General features: G+C 38.8%; 1 protein-coding gene across 2 annotated transcripts in view; it reads right to left on the reverse strand.

The window, feature by feature from the left end:
* The window catches only part of LOC127643815 (chromodomain-helicase-DNA-binding protein 3-like), a 74,835-nt gene that overhangs the window by 31,707 nt on the left and 17,385 nt on the right, over positions 1-25,743 (reverse strand). For both annotated transcript variants that reach the window (XM_052126712.1, XM_052126721.1), the window contains exons 10-32: positions 24,768-24,971; positions 24,461-24,678; positions 24,231-24,362; positions 23,597-23,687; positions 23,132-23,323; positions 21,340-21,540; positions 20,982-21,119; positions 20,366-20,487; positions 18,981-19,154; positions 18,025-18,166; positions 17,633-17,764; positions 16,746-16,863; positions 14,405-14,529; positions 12,224-12,455; positions 11,785-11,954; positions 11,027-11,204; positions 6,434-6,520; positions 4,833-4,918; positions 3,886-4,019; positions 3,596-3,740; positions 2,812-2,977; positions 2,567-2,721; positions 2-251 (exon numbers count right to left, since the gene is read on the reverse strand). In XM_052126712.1, the coding sequence (XP_051982672.1) occupies positions 2-251; positions 2,567-2,721; positions 2,812-2,977; positions 3,596-3,740; positions 3,886-4,019; positions 4,833-4,918; positions 6,434-6,520; positions 11,027-11,204; positions 11,785-11,954; positions 12,224-12,455; positions 14,405-14,529; positions 16,746-16,863; positions 17,633-17,764; positions 18,025-18,166; positions 18,981-19,154; positions 20,366-20,487; positions 20,982-21,119; positions 21,340-21,540; positions 23,132-23,323; positions 23,597-23,687; positions 24,231-24,362; positions 24,461-24,678; positions 24,768-24,971 (3,592 nt within the window). The remainder of the gene's footprint in view (position 1; positions 252-2,566; positions 2,722-2,811; positions 2,978-3,595; positions 3,741-3,885; positions 4,020-4,832; positions 4,919-6,433; positions 6,521-11,026; positions 11,205-11,784; positions 11,955-12,223; positions 12,456-14,404; positions 14,530-16,745; positions 16,864-17,632; positions 17,765-18,024; positions 18,167-18,980; positions 19,155-20,365; positions 20,488-20,981; positions 21,120-21,339; positions 21,541-23,131; positions 23,324-23,596; positions 23,688-24,230; positions 24,363-24,460; positions 24,679-24,767; positions 24,972-25,743) is intronic.

A 25,743-nucleotide genomic window follows, 5' to 3' on the forward strand; every position in this document is an offset into this window, starting at 1 on the left:
CCTTTGCTCTCGTCCTTAATGGATGGGGAATCAGACGTAGAATCTTCCTTCATTTTGTCTGGGGAGGACACTTTCTCAGAGCTCTCCTCCACTTGTTTCTCTTTCTCACTCTTTTCTTTGGGAGAGCATGGAGGAATGTCAGGGTTTTCTTTTATTTTAGAGTCATCAGTAGCAGTTGTGGGACCTTCAGATGTCTGAGATTTTCCATTGGTTGAGAAATCCTTCTCGCTGTCTTTCACTGTGGTGGAGGTCTACATAGAGGAAGAGAAACACTTTTACTTTCCTCAAGTATCACATAGAGCCTGTTTACACCTGGTATGGTCAGGCGAGACACATCATTGTTTATATCTGGTCACTTAAATGCATCTCCACATGTGTTCAGATTTTGAGGGGAGGGTCTCTGACTTCATGACGAAATACATCAATCACAACAGCAAAAAAGTCAGACTAGACAAGGAATGTGTGAACAAAACTGGCATGCTGTTTCTCCAAGTTGCTGTTGAAATGTATTCTAGACACAAATGCAACATTTGAAAAATCATCCATTGCTTTAGAGGAGTAAATGTGTTAGCTGCGCTTTCACTGCATGTTTACAGGTGAAACTCGAAAAATTAGAATATCGTGCAAAAGTTCATTAATTTCAGTAATTCAACTTAAAAGGTGAAACTAATATATTATATAGACTCATTACAAGCAAAGTAAGATATTTCAAGCCTTTATTTGATATAATTTTGATGATTATGGCTTACAGCTTATGAAAACCCCAAATTCAGAATCTCAGAAAATTAGAATATTACATGAAATCAATAAAAAAAAAAAGGATTTTAAATACAGAAATGTTGGCCCTCTGAAAAGTATAATCATGCATATGTACTCAGTACTTGGTTTGGGCCCCTTTTGCATTAATTACTGCCTCAATGCGGCGTGGCATGGATGCTATCAGCCTGTGGCACTGCTGAGGTGTTATGGAAGACCAAGATGCTTCAATAGCGGCCTTCAGCTCTTCTGCATTGTTTGGTCTCATGTCTCTCATCTTTCTCTTGGCAATGCCCCATAGATTCTCAGGCGAGTTTGCTGGCCAATCAAGCACAGTAATACCATGGTCATTGAACCTGGTTTTGGTACTTTTGGCAGTGTGGGCAGGTGCCAAGTCCTGCTGGAAAATGAAGTCAGCATCTCCATAAAGCTTGTCTGCTGAAGGAAGCATGAAGTGCTCTAAAATGTCCCGGTAGACGGCTGCGTTGACTCTGGACTTAATAAAGCACAGTGGACCAACACCAGCCGATGACATGGCTCCCCAAACCAACACAGACTGTGGAAACTTCACACTGGACTTCAAGCATCTTGGATTGTGTGCCTCTCCATTCTTCCTCCAGACTCTGGGACCTTGGTTTCCAAATGAGATGCAAAATTTGCTCTCATCAGAAAAGAGGACTTTGGACCACTGAGCAACAGACCAGTTCTTTTTTTCTTTAGCCCAGGTAAGACGTTTGACATTTGAAGCCCATGTCCAGGACCCGTCTGTGTGTGGTGGCTCTTGATGCAGTAACTCCAGCCTCAGTCCACTCCTTGTGAAGCTCCCCACACATTTGAATGGCCTTTTCCTGACAATCCTCTCCAGGCTATGGTCATCCCTGCTGCTTGTGCACCTTTTTCTTCCACACTTTTCACTTCCACTTAACTTTCTATTAATGTGCTTTGATACAGCATTTTGAGAACATCCAACTTCTTTTGCAATTACCTTTTGAGGCTTTCCCTCCTTGTGGAGGGTGTCAATGATGGTTTTCTGCACAACTGTCAGGTCAGCAGTCTTCCCCATGATTGTGAATTCAACTGAACCAGACTGAGAGACCATTTAAAGGCTCAGGAACCCTTTGCAGGTGTTTAGCTGATTAGAGTGTGACACTTTGAGCCTACAATACTGAACCTTTTCACAATATTCTAATTTTCTGAGATTCTGAATTTGGGGTTTTCATAAGCTGTAAGCCATAATCATCAAAATTATATCAAATAAAGGCTTGAAATATCTTACTTTGCTTGTAATGAGTCTATATAATATATTAGTTTCACCTTTTAAGTTGAATTACTGAAATTAATGAACTTTTGCACGATATTCTAATTTTTCGAGTTTCACCTGTATATCAGACACATCCGTGAAGTTCTTGTACTTGTGTATGTATCAGTTTTTTTTTCCTCTGATTTGACTTTTTTTTTCTTTTAAAGCAGCACGTAATTCGCAAAGTTTAAACTCTTGTTTTAGCACAGCAGTTGATTGACAGGTGAGGGGTGGTGCTTCGCTGCTGTCTGGGACGCATTCAGGATGGATTAGCATTTGCACCTCAAATGCGGTGTGGTCTTAGACTACATCTGTATGTGGTTTTTGTGATCCGATACCTGTATTTAGTGCTGACCACATGTTATCAGATCACCCGAAACACATCTCAATACCAGGTGTAAACGTGGTAACATTTACATGACACACATACACACACTTTCTCTCTTACACACCAAGCTAAGTGCTAAGTGAGGACCCCCCCACCACCACCACACACACACACACACATACCTCTCCATGCTCTGTGCTTTTGGCACTCTCCCCCTCCTTTCCTTCTTTTGCTTCCTCCTTCTCTTTCCCTTTTTCAGACTCTGTCTGGTGCTCGCACTCATGTTTCTCACCCTCTTTCTCGCTCTTTTCTATCTTGTCAGGTTGAGATGGAGTGGCTGAAGAAACAGGTTACAGCAGGTAAAGTGTGATATTGTCTTATGAAGGAGTGTGTCAGCACTGAAAGAGAGACTGGGGGGAGTTTGTACCTGGTTTGGAGGTGCAGGGTGTATTGCTGCAGCTGGGTTCAGGTGTAGGAGTGTCGGTCTTAATGGCAGGTGAAGAGGCTCTTGAAGATTTCTTGGAATCCACAGTAATCTCTGGCTTCAGTTCAGGCATGCTCCATTTCCCATTAATGTGCTCAAACTCTTGCACCTAATCACAACACAACACAACACACACCAGGGGTCCACACACACATCCTCACTGACATTCTACTAACATTTAAGAGCATGACTACAAGCATTAGCTATTATACAAAAGTGCATACTGGTAGTTGACATGTCCTGCGTTTTGACATCCTATACTCCAAGCACTATGCTAATTATTTAATAATTGTGCATGTAGCTTTTAGAATCTTCCATCCATCCATCCAAACGTCCGTCCACCCATCCTTCCATCAAACTATCAACCTACCCTGGTGAAAATACCAGCTTAAATGAACTTCCATGCTGGTCCAGGCTGTCTTATGTAGATTAATACAGTTTTGGTCCTGGTCTAGCTGGTGAATAGCCAAGTTTGTAAACCAGCAATAGTTAGCTGGTAGACCAACATGGTCATTCTGGTGAAGCTGGTTGGCCATGGAAGGCTTGATGTTTAAGCAAGTTAAGAAGTCTAATGGGGACACTGGCATTCAAGCTATGCTGGTCTATTCAACAGGGTACATTTGGCCAAAACTTTCTCAAATGCCTTATGACTATCCTTTAAGGACTCAAACGATAGACCCATTCAAAATCTCTGATAGTACTCTAAGCTGTGGAAACCCACACTGACCTTCTTCTTGACCAGAGACATGACCCCTATACGCGTGAGGACCGGCTGCCTGCAGAGCCCCTCCCGTGGAACACCATCAGCAAACGTCTCAGAGCCGTCAGCCACCGGCTCACAGAGATGCCTCATAAAGAGCGACACGTAAGCCCTACCAGAGAAACCAAGAAACAGAGAAACTGGGGATAACTGCATTTCCTTCACGGTCCTCAAGTGTTTTAATTTCTCCAAGTACACATTTTTATATTTGAAGACATCTTCCAAAAACGTGAGTTTATGTGTGAAGAGATGCCTACTTGAACTCTTTCTCACTCTTGCCACGGAGGTCTCGCACCAGCCACTGGCACGAGAAATCATCCTGAGCGGGCATCCCCCACCTCATCACAGCATTCAAGAAGGCCTTCCTCTGGCGTGTATTAAAGCCCAATACCTGACAAGCAGATTAAAGAACCTCAGTTTTCTTTCCTGTATTGACATACTGTATTTAGTATTGAAACAGGAAGTCTGGGCGAGACATATAAAAGTGTTCGTCCCCCTTTTTTGTAAATAGAGAATAGGCTTTATTTACATCACAGCAATGAACTATAATTTTCTATTTGCTAGTATTGGTATTAGGGGAAGGGACATTCTCATTCTAGAGATTGGACAAAAATCTGTGTATTGCAACATGAGTCATTAATATTTTTGGTTTGTTTTCCCAGAAGAGAAAGACTGTATATTAAAAACATTTATAAGGTCAAGTTTGTCAACTTTTAGAAGTACACTAACATGACTTCCAAGCTAACAGACATGGACTAAAAGTCACAAAAGGATAACATATTTCATTTTTATGCAAACAGTTTTAGTCTAATCAGGCTTTATATGAAAAACAGGCATGCTTTTATCGACATTATAAAATGTTACTGGCCACTTCTCAAAGCTGGAAAAATTTAGCAAGTTTATCTTCAAACTGTATGTCAGTCAGTTTTATTTTGAGAGGCAGACATCCAAAGACACTGTATATACTGGCCCTGCAGGCGACCTTCAGAAAAACAAACACTCTGAAAATACACTATTAATCACATTAAACTGTGGCAAATCAGCTTATGTTGATTTTAAACAAAGCACATGGACATGCAGTAATGCAAACAGTCATATCTACAAACATCTATTTAACAATATTGCTTTATTTACTGTACGTTTAAAAGTTGTGCACATGCAAACATACAGATAATAAATATTTCAACAACCAAATCTGCAATACCTCAATGTTGCCACCCACTCTGGCCAATAGGGGGGGCAGTGGCTTATCCTTCTCATTTCTAAGCTGCCTGCGTGACTGTCTGCGACCTGAAAAGGGAAAAGGAGAGTCAGCCAAGAGGTCAGTTGACATGTCCATCTCACTTAGCCAGAGTCAGGAACCATGGTTACCGCACAGTAAGGATACATTATCCAGAACAGCTGCAACTCATTAACTGTGTTCTGTCTGTAAATGAATAGCAAAACCTGACAAAACCAAAAAATGTCAAGACAAGGAATACAGTCATAAATGTGCCAAAAATGTCTTGATTAAAACTAGATAAAGTTTGTCTGAAATGTTTAAAAGTTTAAGAAAATGCAAAAGAGAGCAACTTAAAACAGATTAAATGCCTTGTGAGTTTGTTTAAATTTGCCCTTTTGAACATTGCATCAATGTATGTCTTTGGGATTTTTAACCATTGTGCTTAAATTTAAAATAGTTACTTAGAGGTCCTTAGAGGACAACAATTGTCCGTGTCAAAAACTGCAATAATAATATTATATATTAATATTATTTTCCACTTTCACTGACCAACATCAACATCAATGAATATTCATTCATTTTCAGGATTTTAACCCTTTAAATGTAACACACACACACACAAACACACACACACACACACACACGTCTCAATACACACATACAAAACACACTCTGACATCCATACCAACACACCCACACAATTTTAGCTGCATCATTTATTCATTTGACCTGCAGTGCTCTATAATACAGCAAACAGAAAATAGGAAAAAAGCATGTAATTGCTCCACAGGCTAAACATGAGAAAAATGGCACCATCTGGTGGAAAATATTAAAAATGTAAGTTCTGAAGCCAGGGCTCCAGAATGAAAGCATAATATCGTAGAATTTATGATTTTATGCTTTAATGGCACTGGGATCAAATATTGCCATTTTAATGGGGACATTTTTGTCCTTTGGTCCTGAATGTAACTATTTTGGGTACACAGTGTATTATAGATGTATTATAGGAACTGAGGCTGAAATATCAAAATTCACCCCAAAAAACACATCTTTGGCAAATGTTATGCCATTGGCATTAACACAGCCAATATGATCGGAAAAAAAAAATATGAAAAAGACAACATTGTCCTGAAGGTTGAACAAGGGTTAATCGTCTGTTGTGTGAAAACTGTGAGTCCGATCGGTTAGAAAAGTCATAGCAACCAGGGTCAGAACAATCTGAAGGCCTGTACCAAGTTGGATTTAGCTCTAGGAGGAGTTACAATTTATAATTTTGGTCTTGGTCTTGGAAAACCCTAAACCATGTCTGTAGAATTACAGTACTAAAAAGTAAAAAAGTTGCCAAGTGTTTTAGGGGCTGGGTTGTAGTAGAAAGAAAGTCATACAGGTAAATGTTGTCAGTATCACTTACATTAAAGTAACAAGCTATATTACCTGACATGTCATTCATGCCCATAGCACAAAATGTGCGGGATGAGTTATGCACCAAAGTTTAAAATGTATGGTTAGAGGTTTTACTTAATATTAAGAACAATAGATGTGAACAGAAAGTGTGTGCATTTGTGTGTCTTTTCGGTCCTCACCCTCAGGTCTCTCATCAAAGTCCTCGTCTTCCTCCTCTGAGCCCACGGAGTATTCTGATTGGTTATCTGAAATGTCAGCATGCCACTCTGCAACAGCATTCAGAACGGAGCACTACTAGTCATGAAAACTCAACACAGAGCACAGTACATAGTCTAACAATATCCATTTACCAGAATCCTCAAATAGAGTCCAACAAACACTTGAGACAGATGGGATCGTTTCAGATTTGGCTCTTTTGCGACAAACTGTTCTGCATCTTCACTTATCTAAGCATACACACACATTCTCTTCATATTGCGCTGTCACAGAGAATTATTTATCCTTATAGGAAAATGTAGGGCTGCTTAACAAAAATGAAAACCCACAAAAGTCACTTAGTGCAGCACAGGCTGCTGTTGAATATTTTAAAAAGCCAGTAATCTTTGTGCAGATTGTGCATATGTAATATATTCTGCAGAAGCTACGCCGCAATGCAACCAAGAAAATCACATTGCTTGGATACACAATAAATGTGTACTTTTTATCATGTTTATCACTGTAATTATGCAGCCGTAAAAAGCATAATAATGTTCCTCTCGAAAGAAAACCTCCTTTCTTATTTTGTATCATTTGCCATTTTTATGACCATTTTGTTTTTGTTTCTCTTTTTGTCACATAAATGATAAGCTGCCACACTTCAGAATCCCCTGGGTGTTGTGGATTTAGCCATTATGAGTACACAAACTGCATGTGACTGTTCAAACCTGACCAAAACAACAATGTATGGGATGGTCTTTCTTCGCCTCCCAATCAAAAGTAAAACCACATTCTGGGAGTAAAATTGCAGTACAAGTGAAAGTGTTGGAAATGTGTCCTGCGTTTATCTGACCAGCACTAAAAAAAATTCAAGACAAGAAAGGTCTTCCATTAAACTTTTTTTAACTGTGCCAACAGATCCGTTTGTGTGCTTACATTACACTAAAAAGTTAGTATGCAGGATTTCCCATAGCAGAGGTTTATACTGTTGTACTACAGTACATCTATTTCTTTTTCTACCCTTAAATGCAACACTAAAGATATTTTCCCACATCATTTCTGTAAGTCCCAATGACATCCGTGTTCGGTTCATTTGGATGCACACCAAGGAACCACAACCGAGTAAGCTTAAAAACAGGGGTCTAAGAGTACAATGGTCATGTGGACTGCAGATCTTTTTGCAGGTGGTATGAAAGCAACTTGGCCTAAGTTGTGGATGTGGGATTGATGGTGGTTTCTCTGCAATTAATACAAAGGTAAAAAGAAAGGGAGTAAAACAGTAAAGCTGAGCTGCTAATAGTAGAAGTGTAACGGTTTATCATGGCACGATACATCACTGTTCAAAATGTGACGATGCGCATTGTGGAGATTGGACTTTTTTTGAATTACTATTATTATTTTAGCATCTATTCTATCCAATACATGTGATGACCGATGGCTACATAACATAGGCATACTAACGGAAATCACTTAATTGCACACAACGAGCTCTAAAATACGTTTGCACACTAGCAGCCACTAGTGTTGTACGATGAGTTCGGCTGAAACTGCGAAAACTGAAACTGAAACAAACAAAAAATGTGAATGCAATACAGGGAGCTCCAGGAGCAGAAGAGAGACACGCATTTTCAGCACAATGATATGATAAACAATGATAAACAAAGGTTTAATGATAGTGGCACATTCATTTACAATATATAATGCTGAACATTATGTAAAATAATGCTATGGGGGAATTGAACCCTAATGTTAAATGTCATGTCTGATTTGATTTCTTCAGTAAATTATTGGTATTTAACTGGATAAGCATGCACTTATATTAAATATGCATTTTTGAAAAAAAATTGTCTCTGTACTCAGAGACAATATTGCTTTAGAAAAATACTATTTTGATTTCAAATATTTTAAATGTATGTAATCAGTAACGGTGTCTAAGAAGCACATGTATCTAACATAATTCAGTATTTCCAGTAAGCAGAATTATTCATATTTCCATTTGGTGTCACCACTGCCCTGTTCTGGGCTGATTTTTAGTCCCAGTACATCTATGATGGATCATTTAGCACTTTCAAGAACAGTTCTTGTACCTAATTTGAAAGGAAAATAACATTTGCATATGTCTTTAAAGTAATATAAAAAATCAATCTTAACTTTTATTGATTCAGGCAAAGTTTAAAGAACCGTGAACAAACCGAGAGTTCAGTATCATGAAACTAACCGAACTGTGAGATGAGTGAATTGTTACACACCTAGCAACTAGTGTTGGTATTCTTGTTGGTATTCACATTGATTATGCAAATGTACCATGGTTACAGACCCAAATTACATACTAAAAAGTGAATGAAAAGAGATCTGGACCGGTGGAGCGGGGTGGAATTAAACTCAGGTGCAGTGTTGGTAGATTACTCCTTAATGTAATCTAGTTGTGATAACAAAATACAGAACAAAAATCTCAATATATTATCTTTATTAATATCATCTAATCTAAATCTTTTGGATTACATTTTTTGATTATGTATTGCATATTTTGATGAAAACCTAAATATACTGAATAAAGAGTTTTAGGTTGCAGTTTATGCTCCTTTCATTAAACATTAGTAAACATGAAATAAAACATGTTATGCACAATGTGCTATATGTCAGTCCCACAGACTCTCTTGTCTAGCAACTAGTTGATTACAGAGTTCGACTAGTTCAGTGTTACTCAACAGATGGGTCGCAGGTCTGTTCGTAATCAGACTGGGTCTTGGACAGCAAGGTAAGAACAATGACAGGGTTATCGCACAATTAAACATTTTTGGGCGGTCACTCGAGCGAAATATCAGGCCACTGAGGCAAATTTAATAGTAATCTAGAGCTTGGTGCTTTATACATGGTACGTATACTCATTAGCAACGTAATAAATTTGCAGTTCGATTGAAGCCTGGTTTTCGAGCAAGTGTGGCGCAAGCCAACAAGGAACCACTCACACCAATGATCTGCTCTGCTCTAACCTAACCTAAGTCTCTCTGGAGCGTGCATGTCAACCAGCTTCCCTCTATATCATGGCGCAGACCACAAACTGATGTGACCCGTGAGAATTCTAGTGAGAATTTTTACTTTAATGTGATTTGGAGGAAGTTAAACCTCTCAAACTGTAGACAGCCCCATCATGCTAAAGCATGTCCATGCACCAAAATAGAGGATTTACAAATTAAACATCATGACCTACTGTATACTAAAATGTTCACGATTTTACAGTATGTGAGCACACAGCTTCAGTTGTTATTTCCTTGTCGTGCACTCTTCTGTCTAGTCTGTGTTTTCATGGTCAGGGCATGGTGTCTGGATCTTGACTCTTCGGTCTTGTTCGGTTTAGTTTCTGGGTCAGGATCCGCACCCTCATGCTCCATGTCTCGTCTTTGTGAGCACATGGCTTCGGGTTCGAGTCTCTTGCCATGCGCTCCTCTGTCTTGTTTTGTTTTTTGTTTGAGCACATGGCTAATGATGGTTCTGTTGCCATGTGCTCTACTGTCTTGTCATTGTGTATGGTGAGACCACATGGCTTCTGTCAGGTTTGTTTGCCATGTGCTCTCCTGTCTCACGTCCAGGCCCCACCCCCTTGTTACCTGGTTATTGGTTAATTTGATTTAGCTGCACCATCTGTTACCCTCCTCATTTCTCCCTCTATTTAATCTCCCTGTGTTCTCTGTCTTGTGCCAGTTCATTGTGGAATGTGTTGTATTTCCTGTTAAAGGTGTCTGTCTGATTTTCCCTGTCAGTTCTTTGTTTGGAAAACTCATTCCAGTTACCCAGTTGGTCTCTGTCCATTTGGCTTGGAACCACAAGGCCCAAGGGGCTTCCCTCTTCAGCCTAGCTCATCCTCTGGTTTGTTGCCCTGGACTGTGTTTTCCCCTTCGGGGTAGTTTTTGTTTTGTTTTCACTAAAACCCATTTTCACATCTGACAATTGTAATGCAAGTTTCTAAATGTATTAGACTTTTTTTTTTTCATAACAAATACTATAATTTATTTATATTATTATAATTATTATTATTTTTAGAAAGACTGGCTAAACTGACCTAACCACAGTTATGATGAGCCATCCATGGTTTTAGCTGTGCTTGTATGGCATTAAAAGTACTTAAAGGGTTTTAAAGTCTGGACCCAAGCTACATTAGATACAGGTTACGTGTTTAACTATGTTGGGTCGTCTCTTGAGGTCCAATGTAAAACCTGGGTAGTGAAACAAAACAAACAGTTGAGAACCACTGGACTAGTTTTCCTATTTTTGTTTTAATTGTTTTGGCAGCGTTGATATAATTAGCATGTTGATCGCGTGCTGTGCTTAAGCTGTAAATCTCAGAGAAGTTGCATCTTTAAATTCATCCCCTTTACAGCACTGCTGCTCCCACCATACACATTCAGAAATCATTGGCCATTGCATCATGTCTCATGCTGTTTTTTCTCAACTTTTAAAAAAGTGTCTTGGGACCCCAGCATTCTGTTACTTGTTGTTGCACTCCGTCGAGCAATTTTAGAATGCAAGAATGCATCTTATGTAAAGCCCCCTAAAAACTAGACAGTGATGGACTCTACCTTGGTCCTCCTGGGCTGCATCATTGTAGTTGACCTGCTTGCGGACTCTCTTTCCTTTGCCGAGATTGCGGGCCAGATCTTCCTGCTGCTGCTCATAGTGATGCCTCAGGAGTTTCTCCCAGTAATCAGGATCCACGTTCTCTTCCTGCTTAATGATTTCTCTCTCAATCTCCTCGATCTGTACACAACCATTAGAAAAATATCTTACGAAGGAGGTGACTTTATTATCTTAATTGTTTCTCCTAGACTAAGACACCAATGAGAATAAATGAGAGACTCCTGCCTCTCAGAATTGTTTCCTGAGAGGAGAAGAAATCTGAACAATGTCACAAACTGTACTCTTATTGCCAAGATACCAAAGTCTGCAATCAAATGTCCAAGATTTCAATATGAACTCAAACATTTCTCATCAAATTCTTTCAAGACCAAATGATCTTAGCAATGCTATTCACATTCATTTGATTTATCATTATATATAAATATTGTTTATAATTATAGCTCTTTACTCTTACTGTATTTGAACAACTGCCAAATATGTCTCCTAAGAAATTACAAAGAGACAAATTTGATTCTTAAACATGAGAAAACTGAGGAAAACCATTACGTCTGATAAATAATGAGAGAGCAACTTCTGAGCAATCGCTGAATTATTGGTGAAACTATTGCATTTGTGTAACATTTCAAATGACTTTACAGTCCCACTCATTGACACGCCTCAAAATATAAATAATCCTTAGTTTAACCTCTCGCTCTCCCACCTTGTCGTCTTCTCTGACGGTGTACTGCGCCACCTTGAAAGAGCTGAGATACTCGTTCATGTTCTGCATGTCGGAGTCATCCGTGGCATCCTGGCTGCGGTCAAGAAGACGCTCAATGGCAGCGTTGTCGTAGTGAATTACGCTGCTGTCTTCGTCCTTATTGTCCCCTGCTGCATGACATAAATATATGGAGAACCTTATGAGATTCTCTGTCATTCAGAGTGTAGACCTTCGGCACAATCCAATAATGATGTGAGATTAAAAAAAAACTATTCTGGGGAAAGTTTGATTGTCATGTCATGAAAGTTTGAGTGTCATGTTAAGAAATTTCAGCTTTAACACTGAAACAAAGATATTAATTTGTTGACTGTATTATTAAATTATTAATTTGTTGATTTATTGGTTCATTTATTTCTAACAATCACTCAATCAATCTCACCTTCAATCTCATCCTTGAAAAGCTGCTCAGTGCCAAATTTGAGGATGTCGTCCAGCTCTTGTTTGGACATGGATCCAGCTTTTGAGCCCAGACCAGGTCGCACCACCAGATGTGTGAGCATCATCTTTCTCTTGGCCACCTGGGTGATTCGTTCCTCAACAGAGGCCCGAGTCACAAAACGATAGATCATCACCTTGTTGGCCTGACCAATGCGATGAGCTCGGCTAAAGGCCTGAGGAGGAGAGACAAAGAAAAGAGAGGGAGGAGAGAAGATTCAAATTGACTTCCTAAAACTTCAAAACCTCAAAGATGCTATTCTGAGTTTCATATGTTTTCACTCAAACTGTCCACTAGGGGGCAAAATACACAGCACATAAATGTTGTTTTTCAAATCCAGTCACACTGTTATTTTGCAAATTAAGAAATCAAATCTGTTTGTTCAGAGAGTCTAGTCAATATTCTGAATATCTACATTGATTGCCATTGTAATCACTTATGCATGAGCATGATACCAAGAAACACTGGCCACGTTCCCACAGCAGCAGAATACGGTTGTCAGACCTGTTTTGAGTGCTTAATACAGTTGCATTCACACACGTTCACAGGACGGTTATTTACAAGTGTGACAACCACATTCTATAACCAAACTCGCAATTTCCTGTTCATACAACAGCGTAGATTAGCAGTTCCAATGCTGTCTGTATGAATGAACAACCAAAGTCACAACTGCCATCTTGTAGTCATTGTCGCTATGGTTACAGATTTTAGAATACGGTTGTGACTTTGGTTGTTCATTCATACAGACAGAATTCGAACTGCTACTGTACGCTGTTGTATGAACAGAATATTCCAAGACTCACACCTGTAAGTAAATACGGTTGTCAATCCCAAACACTGACTATGTGAACGTAGCCACTAGGTCTGTTCCAAAACCTAGTGAGCTGCCTCCAGAGGAAGTATTTTAAGGCATCATTTCTGCACATCTGATGCAAAGGCTGTCCCAAAAGTTAGGTGCTTTCATTGATTTACCACCTAACCTTTCATTTTGGTCAAATTCTAAGCAATCCAAGAATGCAATGTAAAAAGATGGCAGACAAAATGAGGTAGTTTTTATTATAAATATCCTTATACACTATCTAATACTGAAAAGTTTTGAAAAAATGATAACTAGGAGGCCTGTGTAGCTCAGCGAGTAAAGACGCTGACTTGAGTCGTGAGTTGGAATCCAGGGCGTGCTTAGTGACTCTGGCCAGGTCTCCTAAGCAACCAAATTGGCCCGGTTGCTAGGGAGGGTAGAGTCACATGGGGTAACCTCCTCGTGGTCGCTATAATGTGTTTCGCTGTCGGTGGGCCATGTGGTGAGTTGTGCGTTGATGCCGTGGAGAACAGCGTGAAGCCTCCACACACACTATGTATGTATCTCCGCGGTCACGCGCTCAGCAAGCCACGTGATAAGATGTGCGGATTGACGTCTCGGACATGGAGGCAACTGAGATTCGTCCTCTGCCACCCAGATTGAGGAGTCACTATGCCACCACGAGGACTTAGAGCGCATTGGGATTTGGGCATTCCAAATTGGGGATCAAAAGTGGAGAAAATAAAAATAAAAAAAATGTTATGCTCATTAGGGCATTACGTTGTTTCTCTTGCATCACCTGTATTGAATCATGAGTTATGAGGAATAAATTGAGAGGAATTGCGTGCAGAGTTGCTGCCAACTTAGAGCATTCCAAATCTGTCTTTTATGAGGCTCCATTTCAGTTAGGATGCTGTCAATGGAGGCAGGAGGCAGCACAATAGGTTTTGGAACAGACCCATACAGCCCTGAAGTGAAAGTAAAACTGCTCTTTGTGTATCAAGTAATAATAATGTTGTATCTCGAAGGATGAAAAAATTACTTGAAATCTGAAAGTATCAGAAAGAAATGCATTTTTGAACATCTTATATTCAACCACATATTTTTCTGGTCTGGATCAGGTTTGTAAAAATCTGATTTGTATGTGCTTTATGCTGTTGAGACTACAAACAACTGCACAAATTGAAGTTAGATACACCAAAAAATCTGTTTTTTGTTGCCTGTCTGAACAAAGAAAAATCCAGCACAGAACTGTCAAAAGTCATAAATATAGAGACTGTTTTACACCATCCTCCTGTATTGTGCATATTGTGTAGTTTTGCGACCTGAATGTCGTTGTGAGGATTCCAGTCAGAGTCAAAGATGATGACTGTGTCTGCAGTGGCCAAGTTGATGCCCAGACCGCCCGCTCGTGTAGAGAGAAGAAAACAAAACTGACATGCTCCAGGAGCTGCGAGACAGAAGAACTTTATTCAGTCATTTTAACAAATTACACAGATTAATGCATCACTAAGACACACAATTGATTGTGGTGTTGAAGTTGATTGAAAAAGACATTCCATCAACCTCAACGCCACAAAATAGCAAATATTAAATCTCCCTCCACCACAATAAAAAGATATCAACAATGCTTCTATTTTTTTATAAAATGCTTTAAACATAGGTATTGTATTCTGCCTTGACCATATTGGGACATGGTTCAAATACTTAATTGTTTTAATAGACCCAACAGTGGCTATTATTTTAGCAGCAGATTTTATTTCCCTTTGTCAAACCTAACTTAATATTTCAATATGTAAAAATGAAATCCCTCAGATTTGGAAATCAGCTACTGTTGTTCCCTTGCAGAAAGGAGGTGATCCTACTTTCAATAAATATAGACCAATTTGTAAGCTATGCATTATTTCAAACATCTTGGAATCCCTTATATGTGAACAGTTGATGTGTTATATATCCACAAACAATATTTTATCTGATAGGTTTCCGGAAAAAACAGTACTACTGCAACAGCTTTTAAAGTATTAAATTATATTATTGAGTCTCTTAATAAAGGACACTACTGTGCATCCCTTTTCATAGATTTGTCAAAGGCTCTTGACACAGTGGGCCATGACGTACACTTTAAGGTGTTGGCCTATTTGATAATAGTGTACTCTGTTTTAAAAATTATTTACATGGAAGAAAACAATGTTCTAACTAGTGATCCAGGTTACTAAGGGTATTCCCCTGGGATCTGTTTTGGGGCCTCTCCTATTTGCTCTTTATATTAACTGCCTTGATCTTAACATTCAGAACTTCAGCTTTCATTTTTATGCAGATGACACTATTATTTACTGTAGTGCTCCAACTAAACATCAAGCTCTGAGTCAATTTCAATCAGCTTTCGACATTGTTCACATTTGATTTATAGTGTTGAATTGTTTTTTAATGCTGACACATTTTTTTTACTCTAATTCTAAGAACTCAGCAATCAATCTTGCACCTCTGCGTACATTGCAGGGTGATATGATTGAGTTTGTATCAGATTAAAAAAATCTTGGTATCATACTTGAATAATTTTTACAAGTCATATTAATCCGTTAAAGAAATAAATTAAGATAAAAATAGGCTTTTATTTGATAAATAAGACTTTGAAGTAAAAAAAAACAAAGAGAGAGAAGCTTGTCTCTGCCACTTTTGGGGATGCTTTGTATAAGTCTGCACCCTCCTACATGTTATGCTCTTTAGACACTTTTTTACTATGGTGCAATAAGATTTGTAAGGAATTGTAAACCAACCACTCATCACTGTGTTTTGTATAATCGCGTTATGTACTGGTATTTGATCATTTACAAACCCATTCTTGGTCTTATACCATCGTACCTTTTCCGCCTCATTCAACAGAAAAGCTCTGGGATGTTTTCTGTCTGTTCTCAGAATGTAAAAATTCTTTCTGTTTCATCGGCTCAAACTGAATTGGGGACAGACGCTTATGCTGCTCCCTCTGATTGGAACACTCTTCAAACAGATTTATAGTTACAAGACTTGGTGCCATTGAGTAGCCTATTTTAAATATGTTATTCAAGAACTGGAGAAAGATTTATCAGTTTGTAAATGTTTTTTAATTATTTACAGTATATGTGTTGGTTTGCATTGTGCTTCTGATACTCTTACACTTAATAGATTTGTTTTTCATTTTTGCTTTTAAATATGTTATCTTGGCCAGGAGTCTGATAGTGAGTCTTCCTGGTAAAATACATATCTAATAATATCTGTTCTTAGTTTATTTTCTTCCTTTATTTTAAATTGCAAGTTTTGCTTGCCCAATAATATCAACTGACATTTTATTCTGAATTGTATTATACAGTGGCCCAAATATGAAAGCATCTGCTGTAAACTTTTCTCCAAATTTTAAAAAACAACAACAACACTCAAAGAGAGGATTGAGTAGTACACACTCCAAGAAACAAACAAAAAATGGTCTCTCCAAATCCACAAAACACACATCATCAGTAAATGAATTGAAAGGAGAACAGAGACATTTTGACAAAAAAAAAGCTATTAAAAATACTCTAGTCATGATAATTATTAGTTCTATCCAACCCTGATATAACACACAAGTGAAATGCAATACAGTCTACTGATTATTTATTTACAACATGTCTATATGTGGTGAGCTGCCCTTACCATTGAATCTGTCAATAGCTTCCTGTCTGAGAGCTCCAGTGATGCCTCCATCAATTCGCTCATATTTATAACCCTCATTATCCAGGAAATCCTCCAGCAAATCCAGCATCTTTGTCATCTGAGGAGGAAACAGTGTGTAAGCTTAAATATGATACATGTTGAGAATATAGTAGTTCTCAAACGTTTTGTCTGATCAAATCACACAAATTTATACCCTTAAAATCTAACTATTAGGCACAGTCATATTAAATAACATGTATATTTTAAAAACACTTGTAAAACATAGGAAAAATTATAATTTCATTAAAATTGCATTTCCAAAGACACATGGCATGCCATATGGGGCGCACTTGGGCTAGTTGTCACACAGGGAAGTTGTCACAAGTGCTTTAACTCAATAATTATCCGTTTTTGAGACAAAAGAATGCCAAAGCTTGTTTTCTCTAGCAGTGGTTTTGCATGTTGGTTTCAAATACCTAGTTAAAAACTGCAGTGAAATAGAAACATTTTTAGAATTATAAATGTTTAGCTGTTTCATGAATTTTGAAGTTTCATAATTGTTTTACTGTTTAAGTACTGAAACTTTTTTGTTGAAAAATCAACAATAGCATATTTAAATGCCAGGTTCTCATTGTGACAACGTACCCCATATTGTGTGACAACATGCCACCCTCTTTGGGTCTTTTTTCCAGGGCTATAACAGTGGAAATGACAAAAGCTTTTTTGTAGCCAATACTTAAAGACTTAAAGACTAAGGTATGTGTCTACAAAGAAACTGACTCTCAAATCTAAAACTACCCTGAGAAATATTCATGAGTAAAAAGTATGACAACTACCCCCAGTCTCCCCTTGTGCGTGTGTGTGTGTGTGTTAGCCTGTGTGAGCACCTGAGAGAACACCAGCACTCTGTGGCCTTGTTCTTTCAACTTTCTGAGCATTTTCTGCAGCAGCATGAGTTTCCCAGAGGCCTTCGTGAGACCTACACCTTCATAAGCTCCACTCAGAGTTTTTGGAGCTTCCTGTCAGACACAAACACACACTTTAGCAAAACCCCTACTGCATACATACCTACAGTATATATCTATACAACAAAAAGCCCAGTCAAACACCTGTATATTTGCTAATGTTATCTGAAAAAACAAACACAACAATCAGACACCTCCACAATGAAATTTAGTTTGAACAACATTTTCTGACAGCAGATGGCAGTATTTGACACTGCATAAGATAGATCACCACTTGATAACATTTTCAGGAATCTGTCAGAGAGATATCTTACAGCAGAAGCAACAGGGAAGAGGTAGGGATGGTTGCAGCACTTTTTCAGGTCCATCATTATGTTGAGCAAAGACACCTGGTTTCCTCCTCCCTTAGAGTTCAGTGCCTCAAAATTACGAGTGAGAATTAACTTGTAGTATTTTCTGTTTAAAGGCACACACAAACACATGAGAAAATCTTAAACATACATCCTCTCTCTTTCTATAGATTCTTCATTGCTCTATATCCTTCTAGCTTCTTTTCTTGCCCATCTCTATCTTTGGGTTGACATCACTTCACTCTTACTATTTCTTATAAAATTATTTTCCACATATAAGGCTGGTACAGATTATTATTATTTTTATTTTTAAATAATTTTATTTATTTTTTCCCCAATTTGGAATGCCCAATTCCGACTACTTAGTAGGTCCTCGTGGTGGCATGTTTACTCACCTCATTCCGGGTGGCGGAGGACCAGTTGCCTCCATTTCTGAGACCGTCAATCTGCACATCTTATCGCGTGGCTTGTTGTGCATGACACCACGGAGACTCAAAGCATGTGGAGGCTCATGGTACTCACATGCTATCCACGCAAAATTGAAAGCGAAAACCAATAATCACGACCACGAGGAGGTTACCCCATGTGACTCAACCCTCCCTAGCAACCGGGCCAATTTGGTTGCTTAGGAGACCTGGCTGGAGTCACTCAGCACACCATGGATCCAGGGGTGGAGGTCAGTGTCAATACTCCCTGAGCTACCCAGGCCCCCCACTGGTAAATATTATTAATCAAAATTGAATTCAGTTTTTTTAAATAAATAAAATAAAATAAAATCCAAGCTGGTAAACTAATTTCATAACTTGTAAAAATACATTTTAATATACATTTGTATTTATGAAGTTTGTTTTCTTTGATTTATCCCCTTAAATCAATACAAAGGCCCCTCACAGGAAGTAACTTTTATAATTGCCTCTTACTTTTGCATGGGGCTTAGCTCCACACGCACGATCAGCTCAGTTTTGGCCGGCATGTTCTTAAACACGTCAGCTTTCAGTCTCCGGAGCATGTGCGGCCCAAGCAAGTCATGCAGCTTCTTGATCTGGTCCTCTTTGGAGATGTCTGCAAACTCCTCTAAAAAACCCTCTAGATTACTGAAGGACAGGGAAAGGGATTTTAAGGGGAATAACTGTTACTTAGAAAGTACTGTATGTGCAATTTAATATGTAAGAATACTGTTTGTTTGCCTCAATCCTCCAGCTGTTTAAATTAGGGCTGGCAAAGAAATAGAATTTCCAAGTGAATTAATTACATGATGTGCTGATCAATGAATCCAATTAATTGCATTCCAATATTTTATTTACTGAGAAAGGCCCCCAAATAAAGGTCATTTAGAATAATTAAATCCAAATAAATATGGCCTCATAAATATTATAATTCAGCTCATTCAAACACATTACATCATATTGCATGATAAAGCATTTAGATTATGAAAAAAGTGGCTTTAAAAGTGAAAACATTGTTTTATTTCCATATCATTGAACATAACCCTATTATAGAACTTTTTCACATCTTCATTTTTTGACGGGAATGACAACAAAGCTGTGAGGAATAGACGTACAGTCTCTTCAATGGGCTGTACTGTGGTTTAAAGGGTTTTTGGATCGTTACGCAGACAAAACATTGAAAGAAATATCTTTCCATGAACATTCAGTAGACCAAAAACTCAACATGAATTGAGGAAAATCACAAAAGCTTTATACAGCTTCATACCATGCATGCCATGGAAGAGACAGTAACACAGCTCACATACCTCACAGCTTCTTTTTCATTCCCTTTAAGAATCAAAGATTGCACTACTATAAATAAGGTTTATTGGCTTACATCCCTTTGCTCTACTTTCAATTGTTGGTCTATGTTTGGAGCATCTCATTTTGGTTGGGTCATGTCGCACTAGATTTCTGCATCTCTTGGACTGAGATTTAGGACGCTGTGTCAAGTTAAATGTAGTTTGAAACTTTGAAACACTCGTCTCTAGAGAGCCCTTCATTCTTTTGTGTTCGATCGTGTTGTCATTGAGCGCAAAAGTGCATCATCTTTGAAAGGTTGTATGCTGCCCTGATGCTGCCTGCGTGTTTGACGAGGAGTGTTGACAGCCCCATACTGCATCAATCTTGAATTGCTCCAAAGGTAGGAACATTTACTATTACAGAGTTTACATACATGGAATTTGATGGCATGATAAATTGCGTTCATTTTTGAATGCATTATTTATAATTGATTGATAACTGATTGCACTAAATAAACGCATTATATAGACAGCCCTAGTTTAAATGAATGAGTGTGTTTTCAAGTGTGTTTATACTTGAAGCGGTTGGGTGTCAGGAAGTTGAGCAGATGGAAAAGTTCCTCCAGGTTGTTCTGCAGTGGAGTTCCTGTTAGCAGCAGCTTATGGTCAATCTTGTAATCATTCAGTCTCCTGAAAAACTAACACACCACATCAACAACTGTTATCATATTTCATTATGAATCAATTGGGAATTTTTAAATACATTTTCCTCAGAGAAATTTTTGGCATGAAACCAAAATGAGTAGCACTTTTTAATCTAAAATAACTTTAAGAAAGTGAACAATTTCTAATTAGGTATAAATTTGCTATTGGTAAAAGTTAGTTTTCAAACAAACAGTGGCATAAACACACACACACACACACACACACACACACATACACAAATATTCTGGACAGAAAACAGAAAAAACCTAAACTGGCAGATGTTACCCTCAATGTTGACCATAATTTAAATAGAACTTGCACTGGTGTAACCGCATGTAGTCAGGTTGACTCAGACATATTAAATCATATTTTTGACCAACTGTAATACTTTTGAAACCAGTTCATTTAGATTTTACCAGCACCTTTTTTGTGATTTTTTTAATGTGACAAAACACATTTTACATTGAAACACACAAAGCCTGTGTACCTTGGACTGGTTGTTTTTGAGGCGGTGGGCTTCATCCACCACCAGACAGGCCCAGTCGATGAATTTGAGAACGTTCTGGTCTATGGTCACCAGCTCATAGGATGTCAGCAAAACATGGAATTTCGTGGGAGCTTCTCTCTGGATGGGATGATGAACAGATAGAAAGAGACAGAGATGCGGTAAAAGTAATTCATGTTAAGTTTATTCTTAAAACACCAATAAATGTCCTTTTCCTTCTCACGTTCTATGACTCTTTCTCTCCTACTGACATGTTCTTTCTCTTACTTCTGCTCTGTATATTCCTCTTTACTCCAACGACTAACCATTCCCTCCTTTCCAGCTCTACTCCTCTCCTCACCCGTAATTTGAAGGCCTTCTTTCCTCCCTTCACCGCTGTGTCTTCGAAGGAGAACTCATTCTCACGGATGATGGCGCGGCTGTCCTTGTCTCCGGTGTAAGTGACCACATAGAAGTTGGGGGCCCACATTTCAAACTCTCTCTCCCAGTTAATGATTGTGGAGAGTGGTGCACTTACCAGGAACGGGCCTTTAGTGTGACCCTGGAGGAAGACAGTAGAACGAAATGGAAGAGAGACATGAGGACGGACAGAGAGAAAGAGAGTAGAAGAGGACGAGAAAGAGAGAGCATTTGGAACATGCGCTCTAGGACTGGATATTGCCAACTGCCTCACAATAGGATACACATCGTGCTACATATGCAATGATTCAATACAACGCAAAGCATCAAAATATCATAACTGGATCGCGATTAAACCACGCTATATGCGGTAAAGAATAAGCATCTTCAAGTCATTGTAATTACTCTCACCACACTGAAAATCAATGGTTTCAGACCAATGGACCACAAAACTGGAACTAAATTGCTGGTGAAATCTCCAAATTGCAAATATAGGAACTGAGTTTAAACTTTGCGCTGAAAACTGACCTAATCCTTAACCGTTTTAGCACAAAGACCTATTTCTCAGTAAATTAGCAAATTGTGATTTGCAGCACTTCATTTACATGTATGTAAAATATACACCCACAGTTTTGCGCACACACCTACAGATAGCGCAAACACTCCCACCAATGGCCACTTGCGGTTTGGCGTTAAAATTGTGCTTAGAATTAGTGCTCTCACAAAAATTAGATAACATGTTTGTTGCGAGCCTATTAGGGCTGCAACTAATGATTATTTCGACCTTCTGAGTTCTGGTCACCATTCACTTGCATTGTATGGACCAACAGAGCTGAAAAATTATTCTAAAAATCTTCTTTTGTAACACATCAGGTAAATGATGAGAGAATTTACATTTTTAGGTGTACTATACCTTTAACTGTTAACTATTTTATTTTTATTTATATATTTATTGATTTTAAATTGTAACATTTCCGTTTCTTTTTTCACTGATATTTTTTCACAGAATCACTAGCACCCCCTGGCGGCCCCCTATGTGTTCCCAGAGCCCAGTTTGAAAACTCCTGATTTACAAGACCTACTTCTGCCACACCAAGGTCTGTCCAGCAGAGGGGAACCTAGAGCACAAGTCCTTCCACAACTTCCTCCTGATTTTCTGTTCATTATTAGCTCAATTATATCACCTGTGCCTGGCTTGTTAGAGTGTGTGTATGTGTATATATAAGACCTGCTTTTGTTTGTATCTTTGCTCAGTCTTGAAGTTCTTTTGCTTAGGCAGATCTTTTGTAAATGCCTGTTCCTGATTGACCTGCTTTTGATTACATTGACAGACATTCTCCCATATTTTTGACTTTCTTGTTTGGGAAGTTTGTTCTATGCTTTTGGACATGTTTTGACATCATCAAGACATTGAGGATCTGTACTTTCTTCAGCAACTGCTTTTGATGATTGATCTTTTGTGTTTATTCAAGAAGAACATAAAGTAAAGACAGTTTGTTTTGCCCAAGTCCTGCCTCTTCTGATTCTCTGCAATTTGGGTCCACAAAGCTATAGCGGTTAGTGCTCTGGGTTGCCAGCAGCACACTCTGGGTTCGAGCCTCGGTCTTGACAACTTCTTCATTATTTAATTGTAGAACATGTAGGAATGTATGAATGGACCAATAAATACATCGACACAAGGACCTACAGAATTGATACAATATCATGAAAAGTATTGCGATATACCGACAGACCTCTTTAAACAGTGAGTAGAGAAAGACGATAGTCTGGATGGTCTTGCCCAACCCCATTTCATCAGCCAGGATGGTGTCAGTGCCCTGAGCCCAGGAGAAGCGCAGCCAGTTCAACCCTTCAAGCTGGTAGAGGTGCAGCGTCCCTCCAGTCTCTGTCACAAAGTCAGGCTGCTCTTCATATTTGATTGTGGGCTGGAGGATGAGAGGAGGAAAAGGAATAGATGAGAAAAGACAGAGAGATGGGTGGCCCTACATCCACCACAAGCTTTATTGTTGAGAACTTGGTGCTGGAAAGCAGGTGTCAAATGACGAATGAAAGAGCAGGGATCAGAGGAAGTTAAATCTTTAAGAAAATCTTTTAAATGTCTCCAATATTATGTGGACAAGGCAAAGTCATCAGTAGTGAACGTGAAGACAGGAAAGTATTAATGGATAGCATTACAGAAAGGCAAGGTTGACACAAACATCATTAACAGGGGTGCCTGGAGCTTCATCATTCTCCTCTCTCTTCCTCATCTTCCTAGGCTTCTCTGGGTCTTCCTTCATCACTTCCTCCCTTTGAGAGATAAAAGCATTTCTTTTTTTTATTTTAATGCTTATTCCATAATTCAAGTCCACTGCTAGAAAAATTAAGATATTCTACAAACAGAAATTAAATAAAATGTACAATTATAATGTAAAAGTTATAATATACAATGGTTATTCAGGTAACTGGTCAACAAGTTATTCACAATTTTAATCATGTCTTTGCTTTGCAGTTCACTTAAACAGCCGTATTGTGACAGATTCATTTTTAGCAGTACAAATATTTCATGTAGTCATTCGGTTAATGTCATAATATCATTACGCATGCATAAGTATCCAGAAATAGGAAAATGTTGTTTAAAATTGTTTTAGAAGTAGAACAAAGTGTCAAACTGTAGAACACTCTCCACTGATAGCTGGTCTAATGTGGGCATCTGCCAAACTATGGCTGCCATCGCAACATGCACACTGGTGTTGGTTGAGGAGATTCCCCCACTCTCTCTATAAAGTGCTTTGAGTGTTTGAATAAATGTAATGAATTATTTTTATTTATGTATACAATCCATAACTGGACCTGTGTCTCCAGTAGGCAGCTTTGTGCCCTGCAAACTCAGGGATGTTCAGATCGTCTCTCTCCCAAGTACACTGGTCATAGGTCAGATCTCTCCATTTAACCAGGTAGTGGTAGTTCCCCTTTTTATCCAAGCTGCACACACATCAAAACCTTCAGCAGACTTGCTGATATGATGAAAGTGAGAATGATCAGTATATGTAATGTTTCTTATCACACAAACATACACACACCTGTGGTTGATTATCCTGTGCAACATCATCCACTCTGGCTTGATGCCATAGCGATAGTACTTCTCCTCCAGGATGGCATATTGAGGGTCTTTGGCCCTCCGCTTCTCACTCTTCCCTGTATCCTCCTCTCCCCCAGAGCCGTAGTCCAGACTGGGCGGCTCATCCATGTCTGTTTTCCTCTGATAGTTCCGGAACATCACAGAGTGGAAAATCTCCAGCTAAAGGGTGAATGAATGGAGAAAGAACTTCTTGGTACACTTATTTCATCATATCTACTTCGCTTACTCTATCTGTGTCACTCTCTCACCTGTAGTTCTGTAATCCAGGTACAGTGCCAGTAAGACTGTCCTGCCAGTTTCACAAAGAACTCTCTCTCTGGACGGCCCTTCATGGGTGGAAGGGGTAGGGCATCAGGGGGTGCATCTGGGGGTGGAGGGACAGGTACAGGCGGTGGGGGTTCACCCCATTGCCAGTGTAGAATCTTCTGCACTCGCCCTTTGATTGGTGGACACTTACAGACAAACAGTGGTAGAAAGCAAATCAGATATCATCAAAAGAGTCCCACTGTGTGTGTGTATATACTATATATCAGGGATGTGCCATCCATATAAGCATGGTAAGCAGTGCTTACCTAACAGAAGGGTGAAAAGAAAAATTACACTATTAAATATTTAAATAATTTTTTTGTTGAAATTCATCATCTTTCGTCTCAGTTGAGCAACACAGTCAGTTATTCATTTATTCGCTTTGGCGCCACCCTCAGGTATAAGCACTTTATGTTATGCTTTCTCTGACTTCGATTCAAAGCATTGTTTACCACCCTTTCATTCAACATTATACATTAATTCAAACTGAATCACACCCGCTACTTTAAATGACCATGGTAAGCATGCTTACCATAATGAGTAAGCCAAACAGAAGCTCTTTCCTTCAGTCACGCTATCTGATAGGCTAGAGATTTGTTTTGCGTCAACATGTTCAAGTTCACGTAACTAACACGTTATTAAGTGCTAAAATGGATCAAGTTTAAGCATCGACAACCTACGCGGATTTGGCAAAGTTAATTTCAATTTAAAATTGAGAAAAAGAGGCTATCGAAACTTACACTAGCAGGCGACTTTTACAACAATGTGATGGAGATATTCATTCGCAAGGAGAGACGCATGGATTTTGTGTTCCAGGAAAGGTAAGTTAATATGTTTATTAAAATCTGTGTTATTGATACTAGGTCATACAAACTTGGTCATTGTTTCTGGTTAGTCTGAGGCTATGAAGTGTTGTTC

Source organism: Xyrauchen texanus, chromosome 1, assembly GCF_025860055.1.
Source record: "Xyrauchen texanus isolate HMW12.3.18 chromosome 1, RBS_HiC_50CHRs, whole genome shotgun sequence".
NCBI classification, from domain to species: Eukaryota; Metazoa; Chordata; class Actinopteri; order Cypriniformes; family Catostomidae; genus Xyrauchen; species Xyrauchen texanus.